At 40.0% G+C, this 25,149-nt stretch overlaps 2 protein-coding genes, 2 long non-coding RNA genes and 1 other non-coding gene across 13 annotated transcripts; 3 read left to right on the forward strand and 2 right to left on the reverse strand.

Moving 5' to 3' along the window:
• Positions 1–1,022: 1,022 nt before the first annotated feature.
• LOC147055778 (uncharacterized) lies at positions 1,023–6,495 on the forward strand. Of its 2 annotated transcripts, XR_015066399.1 has the most exons (4): positions 1,023–1,131; positions 4,914–5,012; positions 5,618–5,733; positions 6,190–6,495. It is a non-coding gene; the product is annotated as an uncharacterized LOC147055778 (long non-coding RNA). The 2 variants fall into 2 exon arrangements; XR_015066398.1 differs by lacking the exon at positions 6,190–6,495 and having other exon boundaries at positions 5,618–6,148.
• Positions 1,328–12,066, reverse strand: LOC147055779 (S-adenosylhomocysteine hydrolase-like protein 2). 8 transcript variants are annotated; one of them, XM_085914173.1, is made up of 17 exons: positions 11,966–12,066; positions 8,786–8,897; positions 8,326–8,463; positions 8,089–8,189; positions 7,868–7,970; positions 7,673–7,767; positions 6,662–6,768; positions 6,357–6,473; positions 6,236–6,299; positions 5,769–5,857; positions 5,610–5,680; positions 5,392–5,486; positions 4,928–5,026; positions 4,708–4,776; positions 4,236–4,314; positions 4,048–4,168; positions 1,328–3,968 (listed from the first exon to the last, which is right to left on the reverse strand). In XM_085914173.1, exons 1-17 carry the CDS (start codon positions 11,996–11,998, stop codon positions 3,962–3,964), a joined length of 1,500 nt encoding a protein of 499 aa, XP_085770299.1. In that variant the 5' UTR covers positions 11,999–12,066; the 3' UTR covers positions 1,328–3,961. The 8 variants fall into 8 exon arrangements, 6 of the variants coding, with proteins under 6 accessions (XP_085770299.1, XP_085770300.1, XP_085770297.1 ...); XM_085914174.1 differs by lacking the exon at positions 11,966–12,066 and adding an exon at positions 11,632–11,659; XM_085914171.1 differs by lacking the exon at positions 11,966–12,066 and adding an exon at positions 10,955–11,488.
• trnal-cag (transfer RNA leucine (anticodon CAG)) lies at positions 7,225–7,307 on the forward strand. The gene has a single exon. It is a non-coding gene; the product is annotated as a tRNA-Leu (tRNA).
• On the forward strand, positions 11,616–22,441 carry LOC147055781 (uncharacterized). The gene is made up of 3 exons (XR_015066400.1): positions 11,616–11,669; positions 21,578–21,756; positions 22,325–22,441. It is a non-coding gene; the product is annotated as an uncharacterized LOC147055781 (long non-coding RNA).
• Positions 12,526–15,579, reverse strand: LOC147055782 (muscarinic acetylcholine receptor M2-like). The gene is made up of 3 exons (XM_085914175.1): positions 15,427–15,579; positions 14,252–15,124; positions 12,526–14,064 (listed from the first exon to the last, which is right to left on the reverse strand). Exons 1-3 carry the CDS (start codon positions 15,577–15,579, stop codon positions 13,753–13,755), a joined length of 1,338 nt encoding a protein of 445 aa, XP_085770301.1. The 3' UTR covers positions 12,526–13,752.
• Positions 22,442–25,149: the final 2,708 nt, after the last annotated feature.

The following is a 25,149-nucleotide window of genomic DNA, read 5'->3' on the forward strand; positions in this document are numbered from 1 at the left end:
CCATGAAAGAAATAAAAAAAAAAGCTATAATAATACAATCTGTAGGTGTCATTTTCATAACAGACATTTAGACTTATAAATATGTATTTGGACTTTTTTGTTGGTTTTCTACAATCTCAACATCCGTTCAGTTACCTCTGCACTGTACTTGTATTAGATGGACCCGTTTACATCGTAAATTGGAGCATTAGCGTCGTAAACCGAACGAAGAGCTCAGTATTGTTTGACGAGACTGCTGTTCCCCATTGGTCCACTGGAGGGCATCATTACAAGCAGTTACGACTACAAACTACAACTTCAGGGATGAGTATACTGTACGCCCCTAAACTCGTATCTTAAGGCACCATAATAGAATATCACACGGTTTTAATGCAATGCTAGTGTTGCTGATTACAAAAAGGAAATGGAATATATATATAGACATACGTACACAGCTTGTTAAAAGTATGCAACAGTCATCTCTCTCTCTCTCTCTCTCTCTCTCTCTCTCTCTCTCTCTCTCTCTCTCTCTCTCTCTCTCTCTCTCTCTCTCTCTCTCTCTCTCTCTCTACCTCTCTCTCTACCTCTCTCTCTACCTCTCTCTCTCTCTCTCTCTACCTCTCTCTACCTCTCTCTCTCTACCTCTCTCTCTCTACCTCTACCTCTCTCTCTCTACCTCTACCTCTCTCTACCTCTACCTCTCTCTCTCTCTCTCTCTCTCTCTCTCTCTCTCTCTACCTACCTACCTACCTCTCTCTCTCTCTCTCTCTCTCTCTCTCTCTCTCTCTCTCTCTCTCTCTACCTCTCTCTCTCTCTCTCTACCTCTCTCTCTCTCTCTCTCTCTACCTCTCTCTCTCTCTCTCTCTCTACCTCTCTCTCTCTCTCTCTCTCTCTCTCTCTCTCTCTCACCTCTCTCTCTCTCTACCTCTCTCTCTCTCTACCTCTTTCTCTCTCTCTCTCTCTCTCTCTCTCTCTCTCTCTCTCTCCCAAACCTGCGCGCAATATATCCAATGATCACGGACAGCAGGTGAGTAATCCCAGGGAGGATCCATAACGAGGACGGAAGGCTGGGTGTTCAGACAACCTTTGCAGGAGAACGAAGCGCCATGGACTCGTCGGGAGGAGGACGTCAACCCCGCTCCATGGACAATGGTAAACTTGTTTTACGCACGGATTTTTTCACTCAAACAATCATGCAGATCTGTAATGTCAACATTGACTTGACACTTTGCTCTAAAATAAGAACATAACAAAGACTTGTGAAATAATGATTCCATTAACATTTATTGCACATGGTTAGATAAGTTACACATTGATTAATCATGACTAAATTGACATGGTGCATCGTAGTTCACATTTAAATGCAACTAATGTCTTCAACAAATGTACTATCCTGGACTTAAAAAAACTTAGAATACCTAATATGATGCATAGTTTTAACATTTAATTGTTTGATTATTTCATATACAACTCGAAGAGAGCCAGAGAGCCACTAGAAAAATTCTTACTACACTGAAAAAATATCTGTATTTGTTTAAACTAAAGTGCTAAACTAATCAGTTGGATCTTTTAAAATAAAATGGTAGACAATTACACCACTTGACAATGTTTTAATTGTGTAAAAATGAAAAAAAAAAAAATTCAAATATTTGCACATTTTTAAAGTTAATAGATTAGTAATGTTAATAGATGTTTTGGCACTAATCAAACTACTGACACACATTTGTCAACTTCTGCAGTTTTGCCTCGATAGTAACAATAGGAGTGCACCAAATCTAAAAGACTATCGTGGATTACTATCCTTCCACTGGGTTAAGATCATTAGCAGCTAAGAAAATCCTTTGGAGCGCACACAAGTCATGTGCTCCATTCTCAAACTGAAATGATCTGTACAAGGTAAGAATGTAAAGAAATGAACTAATGATGATGCTATTTCTCTTCAAATATCATTTTGTCTTGTCAAATGTGAAGCTCCATAAATATTATAATCCTTTTTTAAAAAAAAATACTTTAGCATCCACTCTAGCCTTGTTGAGGAGGACTTGAATACATTTTATTTCCCTCTTGATGATTCCTCATCATCATCATCAGCTTCCTTGCAGACTGTTTATCACTCAGCACAAATAGCAAGCGAGATGTCATCTCTCTCTCTCTCTCTCTCTGTCTCGCTCGCTGTCCCTCTCAAGCTTTTTACTCTATTGATCTCATCCGGAAACAGAAAGATGAGACCCTGCTTTGGGAGCCATTTGAAGCGTCTCAAAAATCACTTAGCACATCATTCCCCTCAGCCAGAATCAATCTGAGAGGCAGACCTGTTGTCACAACCGTATAACTATATATATATATATATATATATATTAAAATCCGAATAAATTGTTCGTAACCGCTTCACGTATCTCCTCCTCTTCTGTTTATGGCACTGGTAATATTCACTGTCTTTAACAGACGACCAGTGAATGATCAACGGGCCATAAACCGAGTTGAGACAGAACCTTCACCAGTATCCCTCTGTCCAACATCGATCAAGTGCGCCTGATCTACTTTGCCCATTTTGGCACTAGCACATGGTTGCTTTGTATGTCTCTGCGTGAGCAGTCATGTATGGTGCCAATATAGGACAAGATGGACATTCATCCACACTTATGTTTTTGTTTTAGCTCTTGGTATCTATGTCAAGGCATTCAATGATACACCGCCAGCGAGGCTCATCGATTACGTCGGCCTTCTTACAGATCTGAATTTGTTTTTCCCGTGGGGGTGGCCACGCGCTGGATGTCTGAGAGGATGCAACCTGAAACTGTGCCGTTGCACGGCTTCTCTCGCGGTGTTTGGAAATGGTAGAAGTCGAGTGACTTGGAAGGATCTGGTTGTTCTAGACTTGTCCAAAAAAGACGGATGGAGAGATAGCAACAGAGTTCCAGTCAGTCACATTCTTTTCTTTGTGGCCAAATTTGATTGATAGAGTTATGCAGCTTATGTAAGCGACCCCAGGGGAATTTGAGTGAGGGCTTTACAGATGCCATCTCAGGACTACTGGAGAACTAGCCTTGTATTAACACTGTACTCATTAAATGCTGGGCCACGAGACTCTGAATGAGGGAATTCTGGAAATATTTTATCTGTAATTCATCATCACAGACAGATAATAATGTAACAATTGAGGATACCTGATGGTGATGATGACATCACATGACTTAATCCTAACCCAACCCTAATTCCAACCCTTGTGTTTTCCAAGACCAATATTCATTTTGTGTTTTAGAAGCTGGTCAAAGGGGCTAAAAGAAAATCAGCAGTAATGTAATTTCCTCTACGAAGAAGCTCACGACCCTCTGCCCGACTTAATGATGTTAAATCACTTTTGAATACGTATGATTGACGAGGATGCGGAAAGATGCGAAAACTGAGCTGGTGTAACCCAATTTAGGGACCGGCAGCTCAGTGATGGAGAAAAGCTTTTAAAAGGAGCATTTGTTTCAGTCATGTGAGCATTTGAGTGTCATTATATAGTCATAGTATATGGAAAGAAAGTAGTAATTTTTTTTTTTTCTGGTGTTGTGAAGGAATGACTTCAATGACCTCTTTGATTCTAATTATCAAATATATGCCAAAGTAGAATATCCTCATTAAAAATTACAAATTAGTCACTTGGTCATTTAATGTTCTACTGTTCCAATTTCCCTGTGACAAAAAAAACAACATAAAATGCATTAGTTATATTTTGTGTGCTACATGTGTCATGTTAAAATTCAACAAACCTGCGAACTATTTTGAATAAAAACGAAAAACATTCACAATACATTTTTATAACCTATTATTATTATCATCTCGATTGTGCTAAATGTACAAACAGAAAATTAAATTCTGTCAAAAACTGGACAATCCAACAATGGTGAATAGTCAGCCATGTTTACAGTAGGTTTTAAAAGAATATTTAAAATAAGAACACAACATAAAAAGATCATCTTGGTAGTCCAGGGAGTCAATACCTGTATCAAAAAAGGGTTTAATGAGCCATAAAAAGTAGTAAAAATTAAATGTTTGAACTTGTGTGTGTGTATATGTCACCTATAATAGTTAGGTTTAAAGGGTCCGTGCTTGCCAATGCCCAAGTACTTGGTCTGTTCATCAGTCAGCTCGGTGAGGTGAGCATCAAAACCAGGGAGGTGAAGACTTGCCACGTATTCATCTGTGAAAATTGAAATTTAAAATTTGCCACATTTTGTATTCATATCAGTTATCATCAAAGCACTTGCCCATCTTTTTTGGCAGCAAGTAGACATCCCGTTTGTAGCGTCCTTCTGGAGCGTTGTACAGCTCAATGAGGGCCAGAGCCTGAACAGTTATGAGTGACAGTCGAAATTCCACATTTTTTTTTTTTTTTTAACACTAATTGTCAACATTCACCTTTATATAAAAAAAAAAAAATAACATGGACACTTCTGTTTTGATTTAAGAGTTTAATACCGCAGAAAATACAAATGTACGTTAGCTTGTTTTGAGTCATTAATGCTAAAGATTATAAGCGAAAATTTAACAGCTTGTAGCACGCAAACTTTTCGAGAACTACGTGAGCACCACAATCTTGCTTTCCTCAAAGTGATGTTATGCCATAGTCTCCAACTTTTTGACCCACTTCTAAGAATTCATTTAAGTAGAAAACTAGTCCACTATTTGTGTCCCAGTACTTTTGTCCACTGAATAAAGAGCAGTAAATGTGCCACATACCTGAGTGGTGGCAGTGACAGAGAGGACAAAAGAGGGCACAGTGGAGCAGCTCAAATTCAGTAAACGACCCTGAAGAGAAAATAAAAGAGCGATACGGATGGCCATTGCTCAGTTTGAACAATATACAAATCGATAGTGATGCACCTATTACCAAACTGGAGGCATTGGTCCTTGGGTGTGATCTGCTTTTGGGATTTCTATTCTAGCTGGTATATCTCACCTGGGCCAGTAGGACGATTCTCCTTCCATCCGGCCATACGACGTGGTCCACCTGAGGTCTCACGTGCTCCCATCGCAGCTCTGCAGTGCGTAGACTCGCCTGACAGAACACAACAATCAGATGCACTGACATGCAATTTACATCGTACTCGACAACACTGCTTCCTGTCCGTGATGTGGCTGGTTTTTGTTTTTGGGTCCAATCAGACTTCATGTGTTGCTATGTCATTATAATCTGTTCAGGACCTTTGGAATGAGTAGTGCTGCTGGCTGATCTGAACCAGTCACATTTTAAATTTGTCGTCACTGATGATGTCAGCAATATTTCCTGTTTAGTAGAACAAAACATGTCTTTTGTGATCTGCTCACAATTATCATGTATTTGAATTAGATTAGTAAAATTCTGGCATGCCGGAGACCAGCCGAGAGTTGTACTTCACCTCTCGCCTCAATATCAAATTATACCAAATCTATCTCCGTGTTGGAGTGTCCCATGTTGCAGACAATGCAGCCATTCTTCATCCTGTCCAGATGTTCCCTGGCCACCACGTGTTTGTTACCTGTGTGGGAAAACAAACAGGGAATTTCTGCAAATGAGAAATGATGACTTGAGGAAAAGAATTTGTCATAGCCTATATTGGAATCGGGGGCCATGTCTATATAACATTGGTGTTTATGTGTACCTGTACAGGTGATGATCACGTCAACGTGTCGGACCACCTCACTCAGCTGGCTCACTCTGAAGCCGTCCATGCTATAAAAAAAAATGAAGTAGAGGCGTTCAATTGGTTATTTCCTGGTTGCTTGGTAGGAAACGTTCTCGTGTTCACAGTTTAGCATACCAGGCCTGGATGGCACAGATGGGGTCCACCTCTGTCACGTATACGACAGCACCCAATGCTTTCAGGGCTGCGCAGCAACCTTTGCCAACCTGGAGCAGGAAATTATTTGGAATGCTCAGTCTGAGTCAATGTGGCACTCTAGGCCAAGATTCTCTATGGTGCCCATTCTCATTCTTTAATTTCCTGGACAACAGGTCACCCAATTTTCATGCTCTACAAATTATAAATAAAAACAAAATGCTTTGTAATACACTATATCCTTGCTAAAACTAAAAATCCTATCCGTAAGTGAAGAACATATTAATAGTACTGTTAATATCAGGGAAAACCGAGAGCCTGTCAGATCTACTAAATGCCATCAACAAATAATAAAAGGATTACGTGGGGATTTTTGGATATTCTTTCTTTTTTTTTTTTATAGGTTGGGAATCACTGGCCTACCAAACACATGCTCGTGATTTACTGACCCCACCATATCCACACACCAGCACCTGCTTGCCGCCAAACATCACGTCTGTGGTTCTCTTCAACCTGAAAGCAGCACAGTCATTTATTTAAGTGTGTGTGCGTGTGTGTTTCCATACTCACCCATCCAATATAGACTCCTTGCAACAATAGAGATTGTCAAACTTCTGCTTGGTCACCGAATCGTTGACGTTTATGGCGGGAACACATAACTCGCCGGCCTTGGACAGCTGGTATAAGCTGATGCAAACATAAGCTTTAATGTGCCACATGAGACAGTTAAGCAAATCTCTGTCTACATATTTAGTGCTTGATAGAGGTACTTTGACTTATGTGTGCCTTGAGTTATGAGCAGTTATGAGTTTTGAAGGGTCAATGGGTCACAGGTCAGAAATAGCGGGGATTAACTGAATTTAACTTGAACTAACCGATACACTCCCGTGACGCTTTCCTCCACAATGCCTCGTATGTTTTTGAACAGGTTGGGGTACTTCTTGTAGAGCCAGTGGGTCAGGTCACCACCGTCATCTAGAATCTGGTCACACAGAAGAGACGGGTGTTTTTCGTGACAGTTAAGTAGACTAAACCTACAACGATAAAACATCAGCTAAGGGTACTTGATTGTTTGCAAATTCACTATATCATCAATTCTTAAGTGATCATTTTTAATGGGTTTCTGAACAGGTTTTACGGAAATGGGTTTTTTCCCATCATCGCAGATCTTCAACTATCGCGAGTGAGGGAAAAGTAGGGCTTCACATGGTAAATGATTGAGAAAAGGGGTGGTGGGGTTCATTCTATAACATGAAACATATCAAAACAAGCTTCTAGTTTTCTTTAATAACAAAAAAACAATTAAATCGTATGTATCTTAATGTGTTTTAAAATTTTAACCATTTGATTCAAATTAATTCGAAGCACTCATTTAACAATTTCACCCCACTGTATGTGTGTATGTTATTGACTGTTGTGGTTTGGTTGCTCGTCAACTGTCAGGATGGCCGAGCGGTCTAAGGCGCTGCGTTCAGGTCGCAGTCTCCCCTGGAGGCGTGGGTTCGAATCCCACTTCTGACAAACATTTATTTTCAAGAATTTTGACGCTGGCCATTAGAGTTAAAATGGTAGAGTGGGCAAAACCGTTTTCTAAAATAATTTTCAACACAGACTAATAATAAAAATAATTTTAAAATCACATATAAATGCAATGTAATAATTTAATATTAAATACAAACGTCAATAAATGTCATTGGAAGTTAGTATGAATAGATTAAAATGTATATTTCTAAATTCTATTTTGGTCAGGTCATTTGAAATCATCATTTGGCAATTTGATGTTGAACTTGTTTGCTTGACTTTCAATTGATTTGCTTTTGCGATTCCATAGAAGGAATTCAAAGGTAAGACTATTTTAAGAGGTACATTAATAGAGTCTGTTGTACCACATTGGGTTCCCAAATCTCAGCACCAACGCAGCGATCGATGCACCACCAGAAGTCGTCCTCTGACTCGCCTCTCCATGCAAACACGGATGTGCCTGAGTGGGCAGGCGAAGATGCATTACAGGAAATAACAGTATGAAGAAGACAGCCGGTGCTTGGAAACGATACAAAGAGTCCGAGCATCGTGTGGCCTACCTCCTTCAGCCAGAGCAGCGGCTACGGCATTCTGGGTGGAGAAGATGTTACAGGCGGCCCAACGGCACTGAGCCCCCAACGCTGACAGTGTCTCGATTAGAACCTGGAAAACATACACACATAGAAGAAATTACATTCAAGACTTCACTAGCAGTTTGAGACAAGCTCATCATTTCAATCTTCTGTGACTTTGTGACCGAAGCTTAGGAGAGGGTGCTTACCGCCGTTTGGGCAGTGATGTGTGTGCAGCCAACCACTTTGGCTCCAGCCAGAGGTTTCTCGCTACCCACTTTCTTCCTCAGAATCATCAACGCAGGCATCTCTGAGCAAAAGTAAAGTGTGTGTATGCATGAGTGTGTTTAGCATAAGCGAGTGTGCGTGAAAGTGGTTGTGGTTATGAGAGTGTGTTTGAGTGAACGTGTGAATAAGTAAATGTGGAATTAGTGTCTTCTCCTCACCTTGCTCTGCAATGCAAATTTCGCGACGTCCGAAATCAGCCTGTTTGATGTTTTTAATGCAAAAGTCCGAGACGCCCTTGGAGGTCTTCTGGACTTTATTTCTAGGTGAGTTGTCATCTTCAGAATTGGCACTGTCCGCTATACAACCCAGTACAGTTAGGCCCACATACAGTTTGCCTTTATACACAATGACAATCAAGATGGATTTTAAATAAAACAATTAAGATGGGATGAGTGTGGAGACTTACATTCAAGCGCTTTCACAACAATATGACATTAATCATTTAGAAATTATAAACATTTAAACAAAGTACAGGTGAAACCAATGAAGAGGCCCATTTAGTCATTTTTCCATATATGGGCTCCAGTTGAAAAATATTTTATCATCCTGGGATAGACAATCTTCAAAAAGTATTTGACGATGCTAAATGATTATTGACAATTATTTTGGTTCCCGCACCTGAATTGTGGCTGTCAACGGATGATTGCGAGCCAGAGCGAGACAACGGGCGCGGGACGGCCATGATGGGACGCTTGTTGAATTCTTGTTTCTGCTCCGTCAACTGTATCTGCTGTTGGAACAAAAAAAAAAACGACAAAATACCTTCAGCTGAAATTGCCAAATAATCCAGAAAGAATGAAGGTCTTTCTCATGCATGCAAAGCTTCATTTTTAATAAATTGCGTTACTGAAGGGATGTTGTTGGCTCATGTATGAGCTCTGTCTTTCAATATGCCAAAGTATCACTGACAACTTTCTAAAATACTATTAGCTGGACAGTATACAATGTAAGTCACAAAATATATATCTAAATATCTGTTTGAGTATTTGAAATGCACTGGTTTGAGATATCTCAAATGCACAAACATTATATATGTCATTCAAAAATGATAATGTGTGTGAACTGCTTTCAAATGACCTCTAGTCAAGGTCACTTTAACGACTTAAGTGAGGTGAAACACAACACAATGCAATATAATAAACTGTGAACTTGTCCCAACTAGTAAATGACCCAAATTAGGCAATATTGTCACAAATCAGCTCCAATTCAGCTTACAAATAAATTATTTTGAGCCAATAACATCGATGAAGTCCACTCAGTGATGCATTTTTCTTGGTAATGATTACAAATATGGCTCCAGTTGAGTGAACGAGGCCTCTGTTTTCTCCTATTTGGCCACACTAAAGTCAAAGAACTTAATATTTAACACGAGCTTCGTGGCGGCGGCGTGTTGGTAAATTTAATGAACACATCTCAACAGTTGAGGATTTGCCTTTTTAAACCCAAGCAGGCGAGGGTGAAGGTTGAAAAATAAAAACCATTTGGATTTTAGGTGCCTAAAATCAATTCACTTTGATTCAATGATGCATTTTGTCATTAACGCACAGAAGGATCGAAAAATGTAGTAAGAACTATTGTACTTGCGTCAATTTTGAAGGCGTTACAAACTAAAACAAAAAAAGCTACCTTGACGCGGACGTATTGTACGGCATCCTGGTCCTTGGCTTTGGTCACATTCACCAGACTGTACACTTTCTTCATGCTTTCACCTTGGCGGCCGGCGCTCAATACACACTGTTTTATTAACAGCATGATGTGACGGTAGAAGTTCACAGAGCAACCAGACACGCCTCGCAAAAGCACAGGCTACACTCAAAGGAGTCTTTGTATGAGGAAAGTTGAAAAAAAAACAGGCTCGGTGTAGATTTTGGCACAATGGAAGATAAAATGACCTGAAATGATCAGCTGGGTAAAAAAATGATGATAATAACTGGGAGGAAAAAAGAGGCTTCGAGCTGACTCTAACATTTAAAGTTGACTGTCAATTGTCCAACTAAACATCAAAACACTAAAACAAAAGACAATTACAAGTCATGTATTCAACAACCAAAATTCCTTTGCATTAATATGTTGCCTCTGCCTCCACTAGTCTAAACTCGGCATTTTGACTAATATTGTGTTTGTGGGATATGAGCAGCAAAATTCACCGTTTTTTATTTAGATCAGGGGGCGGCCATTTTGCCACTTGCTGTCGACTGAAAATTACATAATTGCCAGGTCTCAGGTCACAATCAATCACGGCTCAGCTTCAGAAAACTGGTGACTTCAAGCAATGGCTTGGCTACATTACATACTTTCATGCAAAATTTCCCCTGGTCACGTCTTGTGAATGTCAGGAAATTGTGAACTGTGGCCAACAGCAGCTCCATGCAAGTGTTTTCATTGTGTTTGTTTGATTTAATGACAACAGTGGCGTACTTTGCCTTACCTTTAATTGTTCTATTTATTCAACCGTTTCACTCAACAGGAACCAAAATTTCCTCAAATTTTATGTCACAACAAACCAATAATTTGGTCCACTCCCCAATAAAAGCACCTCTGCAGATTACACATGCCATTACTTATGCAATTGGTTATGTTCATTTGGACTGCCTGTAAATAACTGATCATGTGTTTACATAGCAAATCTCCAAATGGGGATCTGGTAATGACCCTTGCGGTACACCGAAAGAAAGACGATGGGCTCAAACCCGGAAAAACTCTAACCTAATTAAGGTGGGACATGAAGTTTGATGACTTGATTACGTCCCACGACTGGTCACTGTGTGTGCTCACCCGGTGGCTCACCATGTCAGTCTTCAGCGCCTCGCTGACAACCTCCTCCGTCCCGGCCTCTCCTTTTTCCTGACCCTGTTGGGGGGCCCACCTGCATTCGGCAGCCTTTAGCATCTGTAACAGGTTGGGCCCCCTCTTGAGCTCCTCCGCGGTGTCTTCGCATTCTCCCCGCTCGTCCTCTGCTTGTTCCGCTTGAGGACAGTGGTGGTCAGACACAGGCAGGGTCTCCCCGGAGGTTCCCTTCAACTGCTTTTCTTCAGCCATGGGACTTCACTTTGCAACTAAAGGACTTCTTGCTCAAGTGGATGTAACAGTGCTTAAATACTGCACATGAGGGCTGTTTTGACTCCAAACAGCATTTCTCTCACTGTAAAGTAGCGGCTAATTAGTAAAGGTGGCCGTGTGTACACGCTAAACACGGCTTGTTGGAAAAAAACACACACAGGAAAAAAAAATACCAAATTGTTGCACATATGGGCACTGGTGGAAAGTGACAAATAATTGCTTGTCTAATTTCTTTCTATTTCTGTACTTGAGAACACTGCACTACTGTCAAACTCCAGTCCTCGGGGGCCGCGTTCCTCCATGTTTTCGAAGTTTCCCCTCATTGAACACACCTGATTCAATTGATCAGGATCATTATCAGGCTCCTGCAGAACGTTTTGCTGTGTCACAGAAAGGATACTTACCTTTTTGAACATCTGCAAAGCTGCCGCTCTTGATACAGGTAAGTGGATTTAAGCACCGCGAGCACTTTTGCTACTTGTGCAAAATATAAAAGCAGAGAGCTGCCCTCTTTTGCTCTCAGTAGTGTTGGGCTGATGCCAAGACAAACTTTGTTGTGTTGTCAACATCACACAGCACAAAGCTTAATGAATACAAGCAGCCATGTTTACATTAAACGTAGTACATTCTTCTTATTGGCACCGAAGGTCTGGGCCTGAACATCTATACATTTTCCCTCCATAATGCCTTGTAAAATTAAATGTGGTAATAGCATGGCATGCTACATTTCACACTTACCGAGGTGGCAGAAAAGGTCATTCCATGTATCATTTCAATCACAATAGCTTACTTTCCACTGTGTTCCTGTTCATGATTTAAATGATCTTAATCATCCAAAGTATTTTAAGTTTCAATATTGTGATTGAGACTCAAATTTGGAACACTTAGAAGTATCAATATTTCAATTTTGATCCACACATCACTGACAATCTACCGAAGGAGTATTTTATTTGCCTTTTGGTTGATAGTGTTGTTCTAGTTTTAAACATGAATGAATGAATGAATGGATGAATGAATGAATGAATGAATGAATGAATGAATGAATGAATGAATGAATGAATGAATGAATGAATGAAGGCCTCACACCGGCTTACACTCAACAGTGGTTAACTGTTTTTCTACCACTAGAGGGCGTAACTGCCCCATAGTGTCCAAACACGCTGCCCTTTGAATGTAGAGTTATACAACTATTGAAGCGTTGCATGCCCTGCTTTCCATGATCTCTACTTTACAGTGCTCATTTTTCAAATAACAGAAACTGTTTCATCCATTTATTCGGTTTATTTCAACATGCCACAACATTTATTTTCATGCCACGATTTATAGTAGGATACACGTTTTACAATAACATCAATTTAGGAAGCAGCTAATACAGGTTTTTAATACTGTAAATGTATTTGGACTCGTTTACTATCTGCACTCGACATAGAGGAAACATGAACACACACACACGGTGAAACATTTCACCAACACATTGTGTCCTACTCCATAGTTGATGGTGATGTCCATATACTTGACGCATAATGAGTAAAATAGTGTTCCCCCCACTATTATTATGATAGAGTTGCACATTTTCTGAGCTGTGCTATGTTGTGCTACATAGCAGGCACCACTATTGGAAAATATACAATGTAATTAAGAGCAAGAGGCAGAGAAGGTCCCCAACTAAGCTCAGCAGTAACTGTTCCGACATGAAATTTGACCTCTGCATTTGACCCATTCCAGCGAGTACACACTGAAGCAGAGGGCTGCTTAAGTGCCGGGGAGCAGTTTGGAGTATTGGATTTTTGCTGGAGGATATTGCAACTGTGCAGACATTTTAAAACAAGTTTAAGTGTGTTTAAAAAAAAAAACTATTTTTGTTTATATTTTTGCACTTGCCTGTAATGCCCTAAGATACTGGTGGATGTTGACAAATTCCCAGGCTAAATTGCAAAGTAATAATTGGAAAGAAGTAATTGGTGTCAAATAAGTATTTCAGAGTGGCAACCGCGAGACGGTTTTTGTATTGTCATTTTCTTTTTACGAAGTTATATCTGTATTTTTGTAATTAACTGTTTGTCCTATTCAACAGCTGAAGGTGTCTCGCTGATCGCGGCTCTCTTTTCCCGCATTATAATACTTTATATGCTGCTTTTTTTTTTTTTACTTCATTTACTTCAACCTCTAATTCTGTCTCGCTCAACAAACGCAAATAAAAATGACTAAGAGAAAAACTCATGACACTTGTAAATCAAGATACTGCTGTACTTGTACTTAATCTAGATAATTGATGATTATAATTAGACTTGAATAGCTATTCTTGTATTTACATTGCACATTTCCATACAATGATAGGAGGCCCTGGTAATGAGCCCTGTGGGATACCTAAAGACATTGTGGATGTATTGGCCTAAACCAGGTTAAACTAGGAAACAAAAACGTCGGGGCACTCGTAAGTCAAGGTACCACTGCCAAAGACATGCACACATTTTGGCATTTAGTGTACATTTGGTGTACATTTGGAGTCTGCATCAATAGCAGCCTCACCGGACTGCTCGTATGTTCTTGTACTGACACAGCAGCAGGTGCTTGAAGGTGTTTTTGAAGGTGGTGTTGCAGAGGGCATAGCAGGCTGGGTTGATGGTGCTGTTGATGTAGCACAGCCAGTAGCCGATGGTCCACAGGGCGTTTGGGATGCAGACGGAGCAGAAGGTGTTTATCAGCACCATCACGTTGTACGGCGTCCACGTCACCACAAAGGCCACCAGGATGGCCATGATGGTCCTCGTCACCTTCTTTTCACGCAAGGATGTGCTTTTCTTGCGCCACTTGGCCACCGCGCTCTGCTTTGTCACCTGGAGGAAAATAGATTGTATCATATAAGCGCTGACCGGTCATGGCTAAAAGTCAAAAGCGCTGGCCTACATTTTGGGGCTGAAGAATGGACAACGTGCTGTGAATAGCTAAATGGTTGTTGGTTGGACACTCCTATACTATGGTGATCAGAATCTGGGTGAAAATGAATGGATTAAAGTTGTTTACCTTAAGCAATGTCCTTGTGGCTTGACTGTCAGTCAAAGATGTCGTCCTGGAAGCTGGATCTGCTTGGTTCATTCGTCTTATGGCGTTCAGTCCCTTCAGCACCGAAGCGGGAACCTCGCTCTCCGTAGATGTGGAGGGTTGGACGCTCTCCGCCTCCGGTTCCACCTGCTCCGGTTTGTCTTCCTTGCAAGGAGAACTTCCGTTCTGTTGCTGCAGTTCTTCCGTCTCCTTTCTTGGCACAGCCTCTCTGAGTTGCTCCCTCATCTTCTGAATGCAGTTGTTCTGGATCTGGTTCTCGGCCACATCCTCCTGACTGTGGGAGTGAGCTTCAACAATACTAGTTCCCGATGTCTTCCTGCTGTCCCTCTGCATACGGCTACGGCTGGCCCTGGAGATGCGCCAGTAGAGATAGATCATGATGGCCACAGGTAGGTAGAAAGCCGCGATGGCCGTGCCAAACGTAACCGCTGGGTTGGAGAAGAACTGGATGTAGCATTCGTCCGGCGGCACGGTTCTAACACCTACAATGAACTGCCAGAACAAAATAGCCGGGGCCCACAGGATAAAGGACAGTACCCAGGCGGCGGCGATCATCAGACCGGCCATCTTAGTGCTACGGCGCGCGGGGTAGCTCAGAGGTTTGGTGACGCAGAAGTAACGATCGAAGCTGATGATCAGGAGGTTCATGACTGAGGCGTTGCTGACCACGTAGTCCACCGCCAGCCAGAGGTCACACACAACCGCTCCCAAGGGCCAGTAGCCAATCACGATATAGACAGTGTACAGGTTCATTGAGCCGACGCCAATAATGAGGTCCGCACAAGCCAGACTGAACAGGAAGTAGTTGTTGACGGTCTGCAGGTTCCTGTTTACCTTTGGAGAAACCACATGGACCAGGCTGTCAGATGCTAATCTTTTTTGTATGATGTATGTTTTCTCCCTTCTATTAGATTACATGCCTGGAGGTTTGTTCTCTAATTGCTTCTCTGGTGTGGGAGACCTTACAAAAGGAACTGGAAAAGGAGCTAAGAAATGAAATACAGGAATGGGGGCTGCTTCTTCAGCTTGTCAACACTATTTAGGCACCTGTCAGGCAGATCTTTTGCAAGTTGACATGAGTTCTACTCCTTGATTATTGGGACTTTCCATTATTTGACACAAAACAACAAACTCACCTTTATAGAGAGCATGACCAGGATATTTCCAATGACGGTGACCAGACTGAGGGATCCTGCCACCAGAATGATGAGTACAATCTCGACGGTGGTGTAAGGTTTGGCAGAGTAGAGGCCGGCGTCTCCTCCGCTGCTGGTATTCACAGTCTCCATTGTCTCCGCTCTCAGATGTGGTCACAGATCATTCGGGCTGCAGATACAAATACCAACAGGTTTCTTTTATTGAGCTGCAACATCACCAGAAGTGGCAAACATACTCAAACGATGTGCTTAAGCAGAAATACAGGTATTTACGTTTAAAAAAAAAAAAAAAAGAATCAGAAAATGCAGGAGTACTGATTCAACTACTGATTGATTGATATGTCTTTGTTTTGAACATATTGAAAATATAAAAGAAGGGAAAAAAATACAATACATAACACTTTAAAGTGCCATATTAAAGTCACAAAAAATGAGAAATAAACCCTTAAATAATTAAATTGAACTGTAGTACAGTAACAAAGTATTTCTACTTTATTACACTCCCTAACTGAAGCTCACCAATGCAAAATGAGGTGTAATACATTGGCAGGTGTTTGATAGTTTTTTCCAACTTTCACTGAGTATGTGTGAACAGTGACCAGGTGAGTAAATAGAAACTTAAGCATCTGTGTTTGAAAACAGAACGCTCACATATCGGGAAAGCACACAAATATTCGTGACTACATCATTTCAGATCTGACCGCCTACAAGATGTAGTTATTCAATGTAATAGTCTCGAGCAGATGATAATCTTCATATGTTGATTGGAAGAAGACTGCATTACGAACCGCTTTTCCGAAAAGCCTCCCTTTAGCATAAATAGGAAGCAGATATCATAACTTAATCTACTGCCTGCTCACAGGCTTCCCCAAGGCTCGAACGGGATCGTCGTGACACACTCACAATAGCTTGCAGGCTAATTTTTAAGACAGTCTCTTTCATTTTAGGGTCTTAGAGGCATCACATCAAACCTCACTGTATCGAGAAAGCTCGTTTGAAGATATTAAATTAAGATTAGAACGAGAGAAGGTAGTAATAACTGTCTAAAAATAGTGGGAAAAAAAGGCTTGGTTGTCTGACAAGAAATCAAAGTATATGAATGTTGCAACCACCCTTTAAAAAAAAAAAAAAAAAAAAAAAAAGCATCTAAAGTGACTTGGAAGTGTAAACCCTGACTGAATCTGCCCTGACAGGTTTGAGGGCCAATTGTGTAGTCATAGACAATTTATACTGTAGGGCTCTAGTTTTGTGTCCACTGAGTTACAAGCCATTTTGTGTTGACTCGCTTTTTGAGCTCCTTCTTTATACCAATTTTTTTCCATTACTTATCATTATGTACCTTACCAACATTTCAGATATCCAAACATTTTCATGTTTAAATATACATCAAAGGAAAGCGGCAAGGCCGAAAACCAACAGTGAGTGCCCACGACCTTTGATCCCTCAGGCGGCACTATACTGGCATCACAAATCATATTGCTACACAGACTCTGGAGCACATAAGAAAACCATTTTCACTTAATACAGTTTGTCCACCTTGTAAAGCAGAAACCATCCAGTATATCAACATGGACATCTTGTCCTCCTGGCCAAATAGGAAAAAGGACCGTCTGGATTGTTATCAGGGTTAAGTTTAAAAGGGAGTATCTGTGATGCAATAGAGGTGTGTTAGTTCATGATAACACAGGTTCATTGTAATTTACTAATGGGCAAAATAACAATTTTCTTCTTTTTATTTTTTATTTATTTTTTAAAGTCAACCTTAAAACTGTCCACTAAACCCGCCCACACTACACATTGAAACACTCGTGATCATGCTTTTTGATGCTTTGGATAAAAGCATCCACTTAGAGAATCAAAATAAACTGAAATGGTATCTTTAAAAAAAAATCTGTTAGGCTGACAGTAAACAGCACACCTAAGGCAAAAACAACCATTTCAATGCAAAAGTGGTTGATGTGATTGCATTAAAAAAAAATGGCTGCCAAACATGCCCAACATAACAATGTGACAAAGCCATGTATTTTCATTATAAAATCAATGTAAAGACACTCAAGGGTCATTGCATGCTGTCCTGCAAGTGGCTCCATTAGGCCACATGATAAAATCCTCCTGTACCTGAAAGATGTTTCCTTCTTGCTCTTACAGCCCCGTAAATCTTCATTACGGCACGGATCAGTTGCAAGTATATTCCGTGGCAAAACCACAAACAACTGTTTGTGTTTTTACATATGGCATGCATGTATGTTCAATAACTAGATTATGTTGAGCGTAGATGTATAGATATCACATGAGCATCTTTTTGCAGACTGAACATAGCTGGTCCAATTTTTTCGAGTTATGGTGCTTTAGGAGGCCTGGTTGTAACCGTGAAATCATATCATCTCCTCTTTATGTTATTACACTGGAGCAAGTCAGGGTTAGATCTTATGGAACCACCCATACTAGGTGAAAATCCACCAACTGGACTTCTCTTGTTCGTTGAATTTGGTCTTCTTTTTTCCTTGACTCCCCAAAGTTGAAAAAAAAAAAAAAAAAAGACTCAGGCAATGATGCTATTGGATTACTGCACATTACCAAGTTCGCTATTACAGGTTTTGCTCTGACCAACAAGAAGCTGACAGTTGACCAAGTGGCTTTATTAAGACCATGGGCAGGTTTGATTGACATGGAAACGCAAAGAGGATGAAATCTGATTGTTTATTTATTACATATCTAACATTTTGCAGCCCGGTCGGGTTCCTACTTCCCAGAAATGGTGGTGCATTTTTTTTTATGATCTATTCTCGCCACACTTCCTCCTGAGTCACTAATGACTCCAACATGACTGGACTGTCTAATTGTTACTCAGGGTGATTCCCTGACAAGGATCCTAACTGTAAGATAATTAGATCCAGCAGATGCACCAGGGTGAGGCAGCAATATACAATTGACTGGCCTATTGTAGTGGTAGCCGTGATGGGCTTGGATTCAGAAAGTCCAACAAAATAAAAACTTGTGGGATTCTAACCCACTTGGTAGATAGATTAGAACAGATTTTTTTTTTTTTTACCAGAAGTTGGGTTAATACTTTTAAGACTTTTTAGAGTGGGTCGAAGATCGTACGGTACATTGGTATTGGATGAAGTTGCTTCTTATTTTGAGAAATATTTGGTAATAAATGTAGCTTTTTTTTTTACTACAAAAACAAAATTCTTGGTGACTTTACCTCAGTATTTTCTTTATCTAGTGGTAGTTTTATTGGTCGTTTTTTCCTCAATAAAAAAAACAAAAAATCTTTGGATGTAAATCTTGAGCCAGCATGATGTATCAAATCCTCAACCCAATGGGTTTGCTATTTTACCAGATTTGGGTTAGTCTTAACCAACAGATATCAGAGTATAGCTATGTTGAAATGTCAGATCTGGCGTCAGTTTTCAGCGGGGAGAGGAAAAGCTGAAATCAGCGGAATGTTTACAGGTATCAGAGCATGTGTGAATGGACACAACTTCATCAAAGGACACATTCAATAAGTGGGCGGGATATGAGGGCAGCAAGTTTTTTGTTTTTTTAAATACAAATAGTATATACCAGCCTATATATTGGTCTCTAGCTGTGCGAACATGACCTTGTCTAGAATTGCAAGTGACAAGTCAAAGGAACAAATTAGATCATGTATGAAACTTAAGACTCGGGTGAGGGGCCAGATCTGGTCACATCATCTTTTGTAGATGACTTAATGTTTCTTTTGGATTCAAGCTAATTTGATTTTTAGGTTTTTGGCTAAGACATTTCCCTGATGACACTTTTGCTTGGTTTATGTGAGTCACAAACAATGATTTCAGTTTTTCCCAAGTTTAGCAACATTATGATTGAAGCATGTAAACATTGAAGTGCAATACTACTTTCTTGTTTGTCGAGGATGATGGAAGACATAAGGATCTATTATTGACCCAATTAGATTTCATCGTAAATGTGTTATATGCTCAGGGCTTTCAAAAATCAATAGGCTTATGTAAAATAAACTATTTGACCAATCATATTTCAAATTCATTCTTATTAGAATTCAACACCGGCCCTTGATGTCATTCTTTTTCCATCCTCTGATTGGTCGGTCACGACACAGCTTTTATTAAGACCGACTTTTTGTTAACCTTTTTCACATTTTGTCATGGTATTTGATAAATATTGATTCTGAACTGCTCAAGAGTCTATCATCCTGTTAGCAAGATTTCTTTGTTACAGCAATTTCTAGCTCAGTGTGTCCCGGCTCTGAGAAATTTCACATCTGCCTGAGGTGTGGCTTCACATGCGATCGTGGTGGTGGTAGTTGGATAGGTGTGCATGCGTGCGTGTAGTCAAAGTCAAAATAGTGGACATTGTTCTGAATGAAACAAAAGCAGAAGAGAGAGGCGGCTACAGCAGCACCAAAGAAACAGCAGTGATTGAGAGCCATAACTTTATTTCACTTATCTAATTTCCCACGCGCAACTCAGGGGATTCCTCGAATGTACTCGGACGTTCAGGGATGGGAGAGCCGCAGTTGGGAATCCTCTGGGCACGATATCAAAAGATTCTAGGGACACCTTCAATGTTTTGGGAATCATTCAGCATCCTGTAGTATATTTTCCTTCTACTCATATTTCTCTCATGTGACTGGGGTCATGCCTAAAGAATGCAAACTGATTGGCAAAGTTCGGGTTGTGATCAGAAATGAATGATAGGTAGGTGGTCTGCAGGATGGGAAAGCAAGCTGTATCAGATAACAGCTGTCTTGCAGACCTATGGAGGATATGCTTCAGGTATAAAGCAAGGAGACTGGAAGACAAACTCTGTATTTTATGTGGGCGTGAGACACTTTGTTTGGTATTGGTTGTATTTGGTAGAACAAAATCTGTTTCCAATCAGCTTTGTGTTGAAATTTTTTTACTTCCCCAAGCCAGCCACTTTCAATAGTGCATTCTAGAAAGATAACTCACCACAGAAGAAATTCACCACAATCCCCTTATTTTTGAGTCACAATCTAGTAAAAAAAAAAAAGATTCTATACTGAACTACAAAGGTTTATAATTCACTCATCATCCATCCATCGATTTTCCGAAACACTTATCTAGTTTACGTGTTCACTTCTTTTCCAGATGTACAGTGAGGGACTAAAACAACATTTAACAAGGCACCCATTTTCTTTTAGAAAACTTTCAAGGCACACCAAAAACAAAAATATTACAAAAATTACAAATACCGAAATAAGGATCATCTCGTTCCACTCACAAATTGACTTGAGGAATCTGGACCAGTTTGATTGAACAAAAAAGATGAAGCTATGACATAATTGTTTTAGGAAACAGCTGGAAATGTCACAGGTAAATAGATGAACAAAAATATATCTGTACTGAATAAATACATTTCTGACAAATTAAGTGAAATTGGATCATTTTCTGCAATACAACTGATGATTTTCTTTGGGAATCAGTGAAGTATACAATTAATAAATGAAAATTAAAATATCACTACAAGGGGAAGAGATATAGAATATAGCAAGGTGTTCCATAAGATGACCACCACAATGTGTTACCTAAAATATTTTTAAAAAAAAGTTCCCTTACCTTCAAAGTTTGCTGTAGAATCTCACCTTACATGTATGCAATGACGTGAATGAGCACTCTTCATATGCTCCATGTTACTGTCACCTCTATGGACAAACTGGAGACAAGGAGAAAGTAACTGTATGTTGCTCCTCCTCTGACAGTGTGTGTGTGTGCGCGCCACATGTATGTGTGTGGCACGTGGCACTGGCTGATAGACAGTTAAAGCATGGAGGGGGGGTTAAGGGGACAGGGAAAGGAATCTGCAGGAGCTTTTAGTGACTATAGTGTTGCAAGCCCGCAGCCAGAGTGGCAAATTTGAATAAACAAGAGGTGAGACAGGCGGAGAGGGCTGTTTGAGAGCTAAAGAGCATGGTGTTTGCAGCTGTAGGCCCGATGTTCACGGGGGATTGATCATATAAAAAAAAAAAAAAAAAACCTCTAAGGTGCGATTAAAGGCCAGAATTAAAGACAAAAATAAAAGATGATACAAGAGCGTCCGCTTTGCTATATTCTGTCGCTGCAGGACGTTGACCTTTAAAACTCAGTTGTTTTGACCTTTTCAGCGAACCTGTGACGCAGTGTGCTCCAGCTGGTGGATGACCTTCTTTTGATGGAATTATCACAAAGAAGAATGCTTTCACTTTCCACGACAATATTACCAAATGAAGAGTGTGTTGTTGACAAAACAAACAAACAGGCTGAGATGATTTAGCTAAGATTGCCCGTCCTGCTCCTATTCTCTGTAAGATTCCAAATATTATACTTCTTTCTCGGTGAGCTGTCATGCATCTTATAGACAGATACGAAAGCATGACCATGGTCATAGGTTTTACATTTGTCATGGAGACAAATCAATATGAGGCTTTGGCTCCGCCGTATAGCAACAGGTTTCTAATACGCTCCTGCAAGATTTTCATTATCATTCCAATGTTTATGTTAAATGGTTGCTTGCTTGGGATGGAGACCCATCTATGCCATTTTTATTGCCGTGAATAATTGCCTTATAGTGTGCCTCCGCTATAAATGGGTAATCATTTGATTTTTAAACATTGGTTTATGGGTTTTTCCAGTACACAGCCAAGTTTAGATAGTTGCGTGTTCATCCACAAACTACACGACAAATATATCCAAATAATATAGCAATACTATAACATATCATACGATAACATAGCATAACATTATGCTAAGTATGCTATTACCACTTACTTCCTATACTACTAATCAAAAAGTTAAGCATTGTTTTACTCATTTGAAAACTTGCTACATGTTTTATTAATATGTGTAGATCGGAACAGACATTTTTTTTCTAGTTTTTCTAGTTCAACATGGCTGTAACCAGTTTTGCGCTGACCAACCAACCAACCAACCAACCAACCAACCAACCAACCAACCAACCAACCAACCAACCAACCAACCAACCAACCAACCAACCAACCAACCAACCAACCAACCAAAGGGTGGAAAAAAAAAAAAAGCCAAGATCATTGAGTGGCAGCTGGTGGCATGGCCTTTTGAGGATGAATTTGAAATCAGATTGGTTGAAGGAACAATCCTTCTGCTAATATACTTTGAGTTACATCAGCCACCATTACTGATTCTGAAAACCCTCTGCCTCAGTTGCATTGTTTGATAACATGTTTGTCTGGAGGAGTATACATGTTGACCTCATGCTCTGAAGGCCAACACATGCAGCGTGCTGAGTTGAAAAGGAAGTGTGAATAGAAGTGTTGATAAAAGGATGCAGCGCTCAAGGGCGACGGGGATCTTTCGGACCATATACGAATGTATGGCGCAATGGGAGATAAAAGCCAGCACCGCTTTACACACGTGCATCTTGCCCCATTTTTTTTCCCTTCCCTGTGTAGTTTCTTTCATTTTAGGGCCTTTTTTTTTTCTTCAATACCAATGTCAGACCAAGAAAAAAGTCCAAGGAAAACATTACATGCAAAATACAGCTTGAAGAACACTATCCTGATTTGCTCTCTACCACTCGGGAGTAAGGGGGGGAAGAAAAATCTACTAACAATGAAGCAAGCTTTTTCCTTTTCGCCATTTGAAGCCATGCCCCAAGCCTGTCTTTTTCTTTTTGGGGGGAGAAATTAGGTCATTTAGTTGGAGCAGCTTTTTGAATGAATGATGAAGAGTCAAACACAATAACAACAGACCAGTCCTATATAACATTCCTGCTGACGAAGCTAACTGGTGCATGCAGAAATCAAAATAAGATGTCGGTGTCCCTGAACCACAGGAGAAACAACTTTTCAGTTTACGTGTCCTCTTGCAAGACTAGTGTCAACCTGCTATTACCAATGGTGGTGGATTCATTATGGGTGTGATGTGTTGTGTTGATCATCTGGAGTACACAACACACTATGAGAAAAAATTATCAATGCAGACTTGAGATATTACTATGCACATATTGCTTAGAGAATAATTGTTAAATCTTTAATAATGTAACCGTTGCATGAAAAACTACCAGTGATTTCCTGTATTATGAAATATATTTGTCTATTTTGTCAGAAGTCCTGCGTTGGTCCTAACTTAGCTGTTCTTTGTTAAACCTAACACTTGCCTGTCTGGCCATTCACATCTGCACCTCATACCTAATTTAGTAACAATTTGTTATTTCTCATTATTTACAGACATACAAAATGTGACCATTTGTTACTCCACTGACAGAATCAATTGGAGGCCTTAGTGGCTGTGTCATCTGTGTAATAAGTACATCACAATGCAGAACTAATTCCTTATTGTGGGAACTACTGGAGCAGAATAGTTCATGTTTCCCTCAGACTGAAAATGCTGTTTTAGAACTCTGCTGCCACCCAGAGGACTAATGTTTCAAAACGTCTTAGAGGAATTTTATCTATCAGGGCCAAAAAGTGCCAAACAAAATAATACATAAACGAGTCAATGATTATGTACGTATGTATGTGTATTTATTTATTTATTTATTTATTTATTTATTAAATATGTATGTTTGTATTTTTGTACGTATGTCACCCCTGTCTGAATCATGAGACTTTTCCCCCCTCATCCCCGAAGGGACAACAAAGTGCTGAGTATCTTTCGTCAGTTCACACTCAGTGTCTTAATTGTGTGGCTCGGTCGCTTGAAGGATTCAAAACATTTCTGGTTGCATAGCAGTGCAGTAACATTTTGTGTCATGGTGACATTAATACATCATTTCCCCTGCAGAAAACACTCCTGAAATGAATGCGGTCTTTCTTCTGTGAGGATTGCAAAACAATATCGTCGGGGAGTTTTATAATGGACTTTCCCCCCTGACATGGTTGTTTCAATTTTCAGCAAGAACTGAAATGATTCTATATCTCAGTTTGCATTTTGGACAAGCCACCTGCAATGGAAATCGTATGCAAAGTGAGGAGATGAATTCTAACCGCGTCACAATCCTTTTCCATTCTCTTTAGACATATATGATAGTTCCTATGAATAAAACTGGACCACGTTAGGTCAGACACTATTGCGCTGTTTTGCATTAAAATAAATGCCTTCATAATTCACTTGCAGAAACTTAGACTTAATTCTAAAGCATTCAGGCAGCCAGTGGAATAAAATCAGAATATAAGTTATATGTTCGTACTTAACTGTTCCAGTTGAGAGACACACAAATCTATTGTGAAACACTTTGGTAATGTTAAACTGAAATGATTAGTGCCACATTAATTTTGTGCAATAAATGCAAAATACTAAGATACTTTTATTTTACATGGATTTCCATCCATCCATCATCTGAACCGCTTGTCCTCATGAGGGTCACGAACTATGTGGATTTTTGTTAATATATATATACGTATATGTATGAGTGAGTTGTTTTTTAATATGTCCTTATAGACATTTGTCACATCACTTTACACTTACAAATGTGTACAGAACATCCATCCATCCATTTTTAACACCGCTTATCCTGTTCAGGGTCAAGGGTGTTTCCAAAACAGTGCTATGGAAAGATGTATAGTACTTTTCCAATTGCCCATCTTTTTGCTGGACATGCTACCTAAGTTGTTTTCATTCATCTCAGGTGTTTGAGCCTTGGCGCTCCCCGGATTGGGTCACAGTCATCTGACAGTCATTTGAATTGCTGGATGTGGTCACAGAGAAAATGCAACCACAG

Source organism: Syngnathus leptorhynchus, chromosome 6 (genome assembly GCF_054491065.1).
Source record: "Syngnathus leptorhynchus isolate UIUO chromosome 6, UIUO_Slep, whole genome shotgun sequence".
Taxonomy (NCBI): domain Eukaryota; kingdom Metazoa; phylum Chordata; class Actinopteri; order Syngnathiformes; family Syngnathidae; genus Syngnathus; species Syngnathus leptorhynchus.

What these genes read in the sequence shown, in the direction of transcription:
- LOC147055779 (XM_085914169.1), bottom strand. Translation starts at nt 11,206, where the DNA reads ATGGCTGAAGAAAAGCAGTTGAAGGGAACCTCCGGGGAGACCCTGCCT. An exon ending in AGATTTGGGAACCCAATGTG is followed by an intron (nt 6,769 to 7,672) that starts GTACAACAGACT and finishes CTGTGTGACCAG; the next exon opens with ATTCTAGATGACGGTGGTGA. An exon ending in AGCGTCACGGGAGTGTATCG is followed by an intron (nt 6,474 to 6,661) that starts GTTAGTTCAAGT and finishes TGTTTGCATCAG; the next exon opens with CTTATACCAGCTGTCCAAGG.
- LOC147055782 (XM_085914175.1), bottom strand. Translation starts at nt 15,579, where the DNA reads ATGGAGACTGTGAATACCAGCAGCGGAGGAGACGCCGGCCTCTACTCT. An exon ending in TGGTCATGCTCTCTATAAAG is followed by an intron (nt 15,125 to 15,426) that starts GTGAGTTTGTTG and finishes GTTTCTCCAAAG; the next exon opens with GTAAACAGGAACCTGCAGAC. An exon ending in CCACAAGGACATTGCTTAAG is followed by an intron (nt 14,065 to 14,251) that starts GTAAACAACTTT and finishes ATTTTCCTCCAG; the next exon opens with GTGACAAAGCAGAGCGCGGT.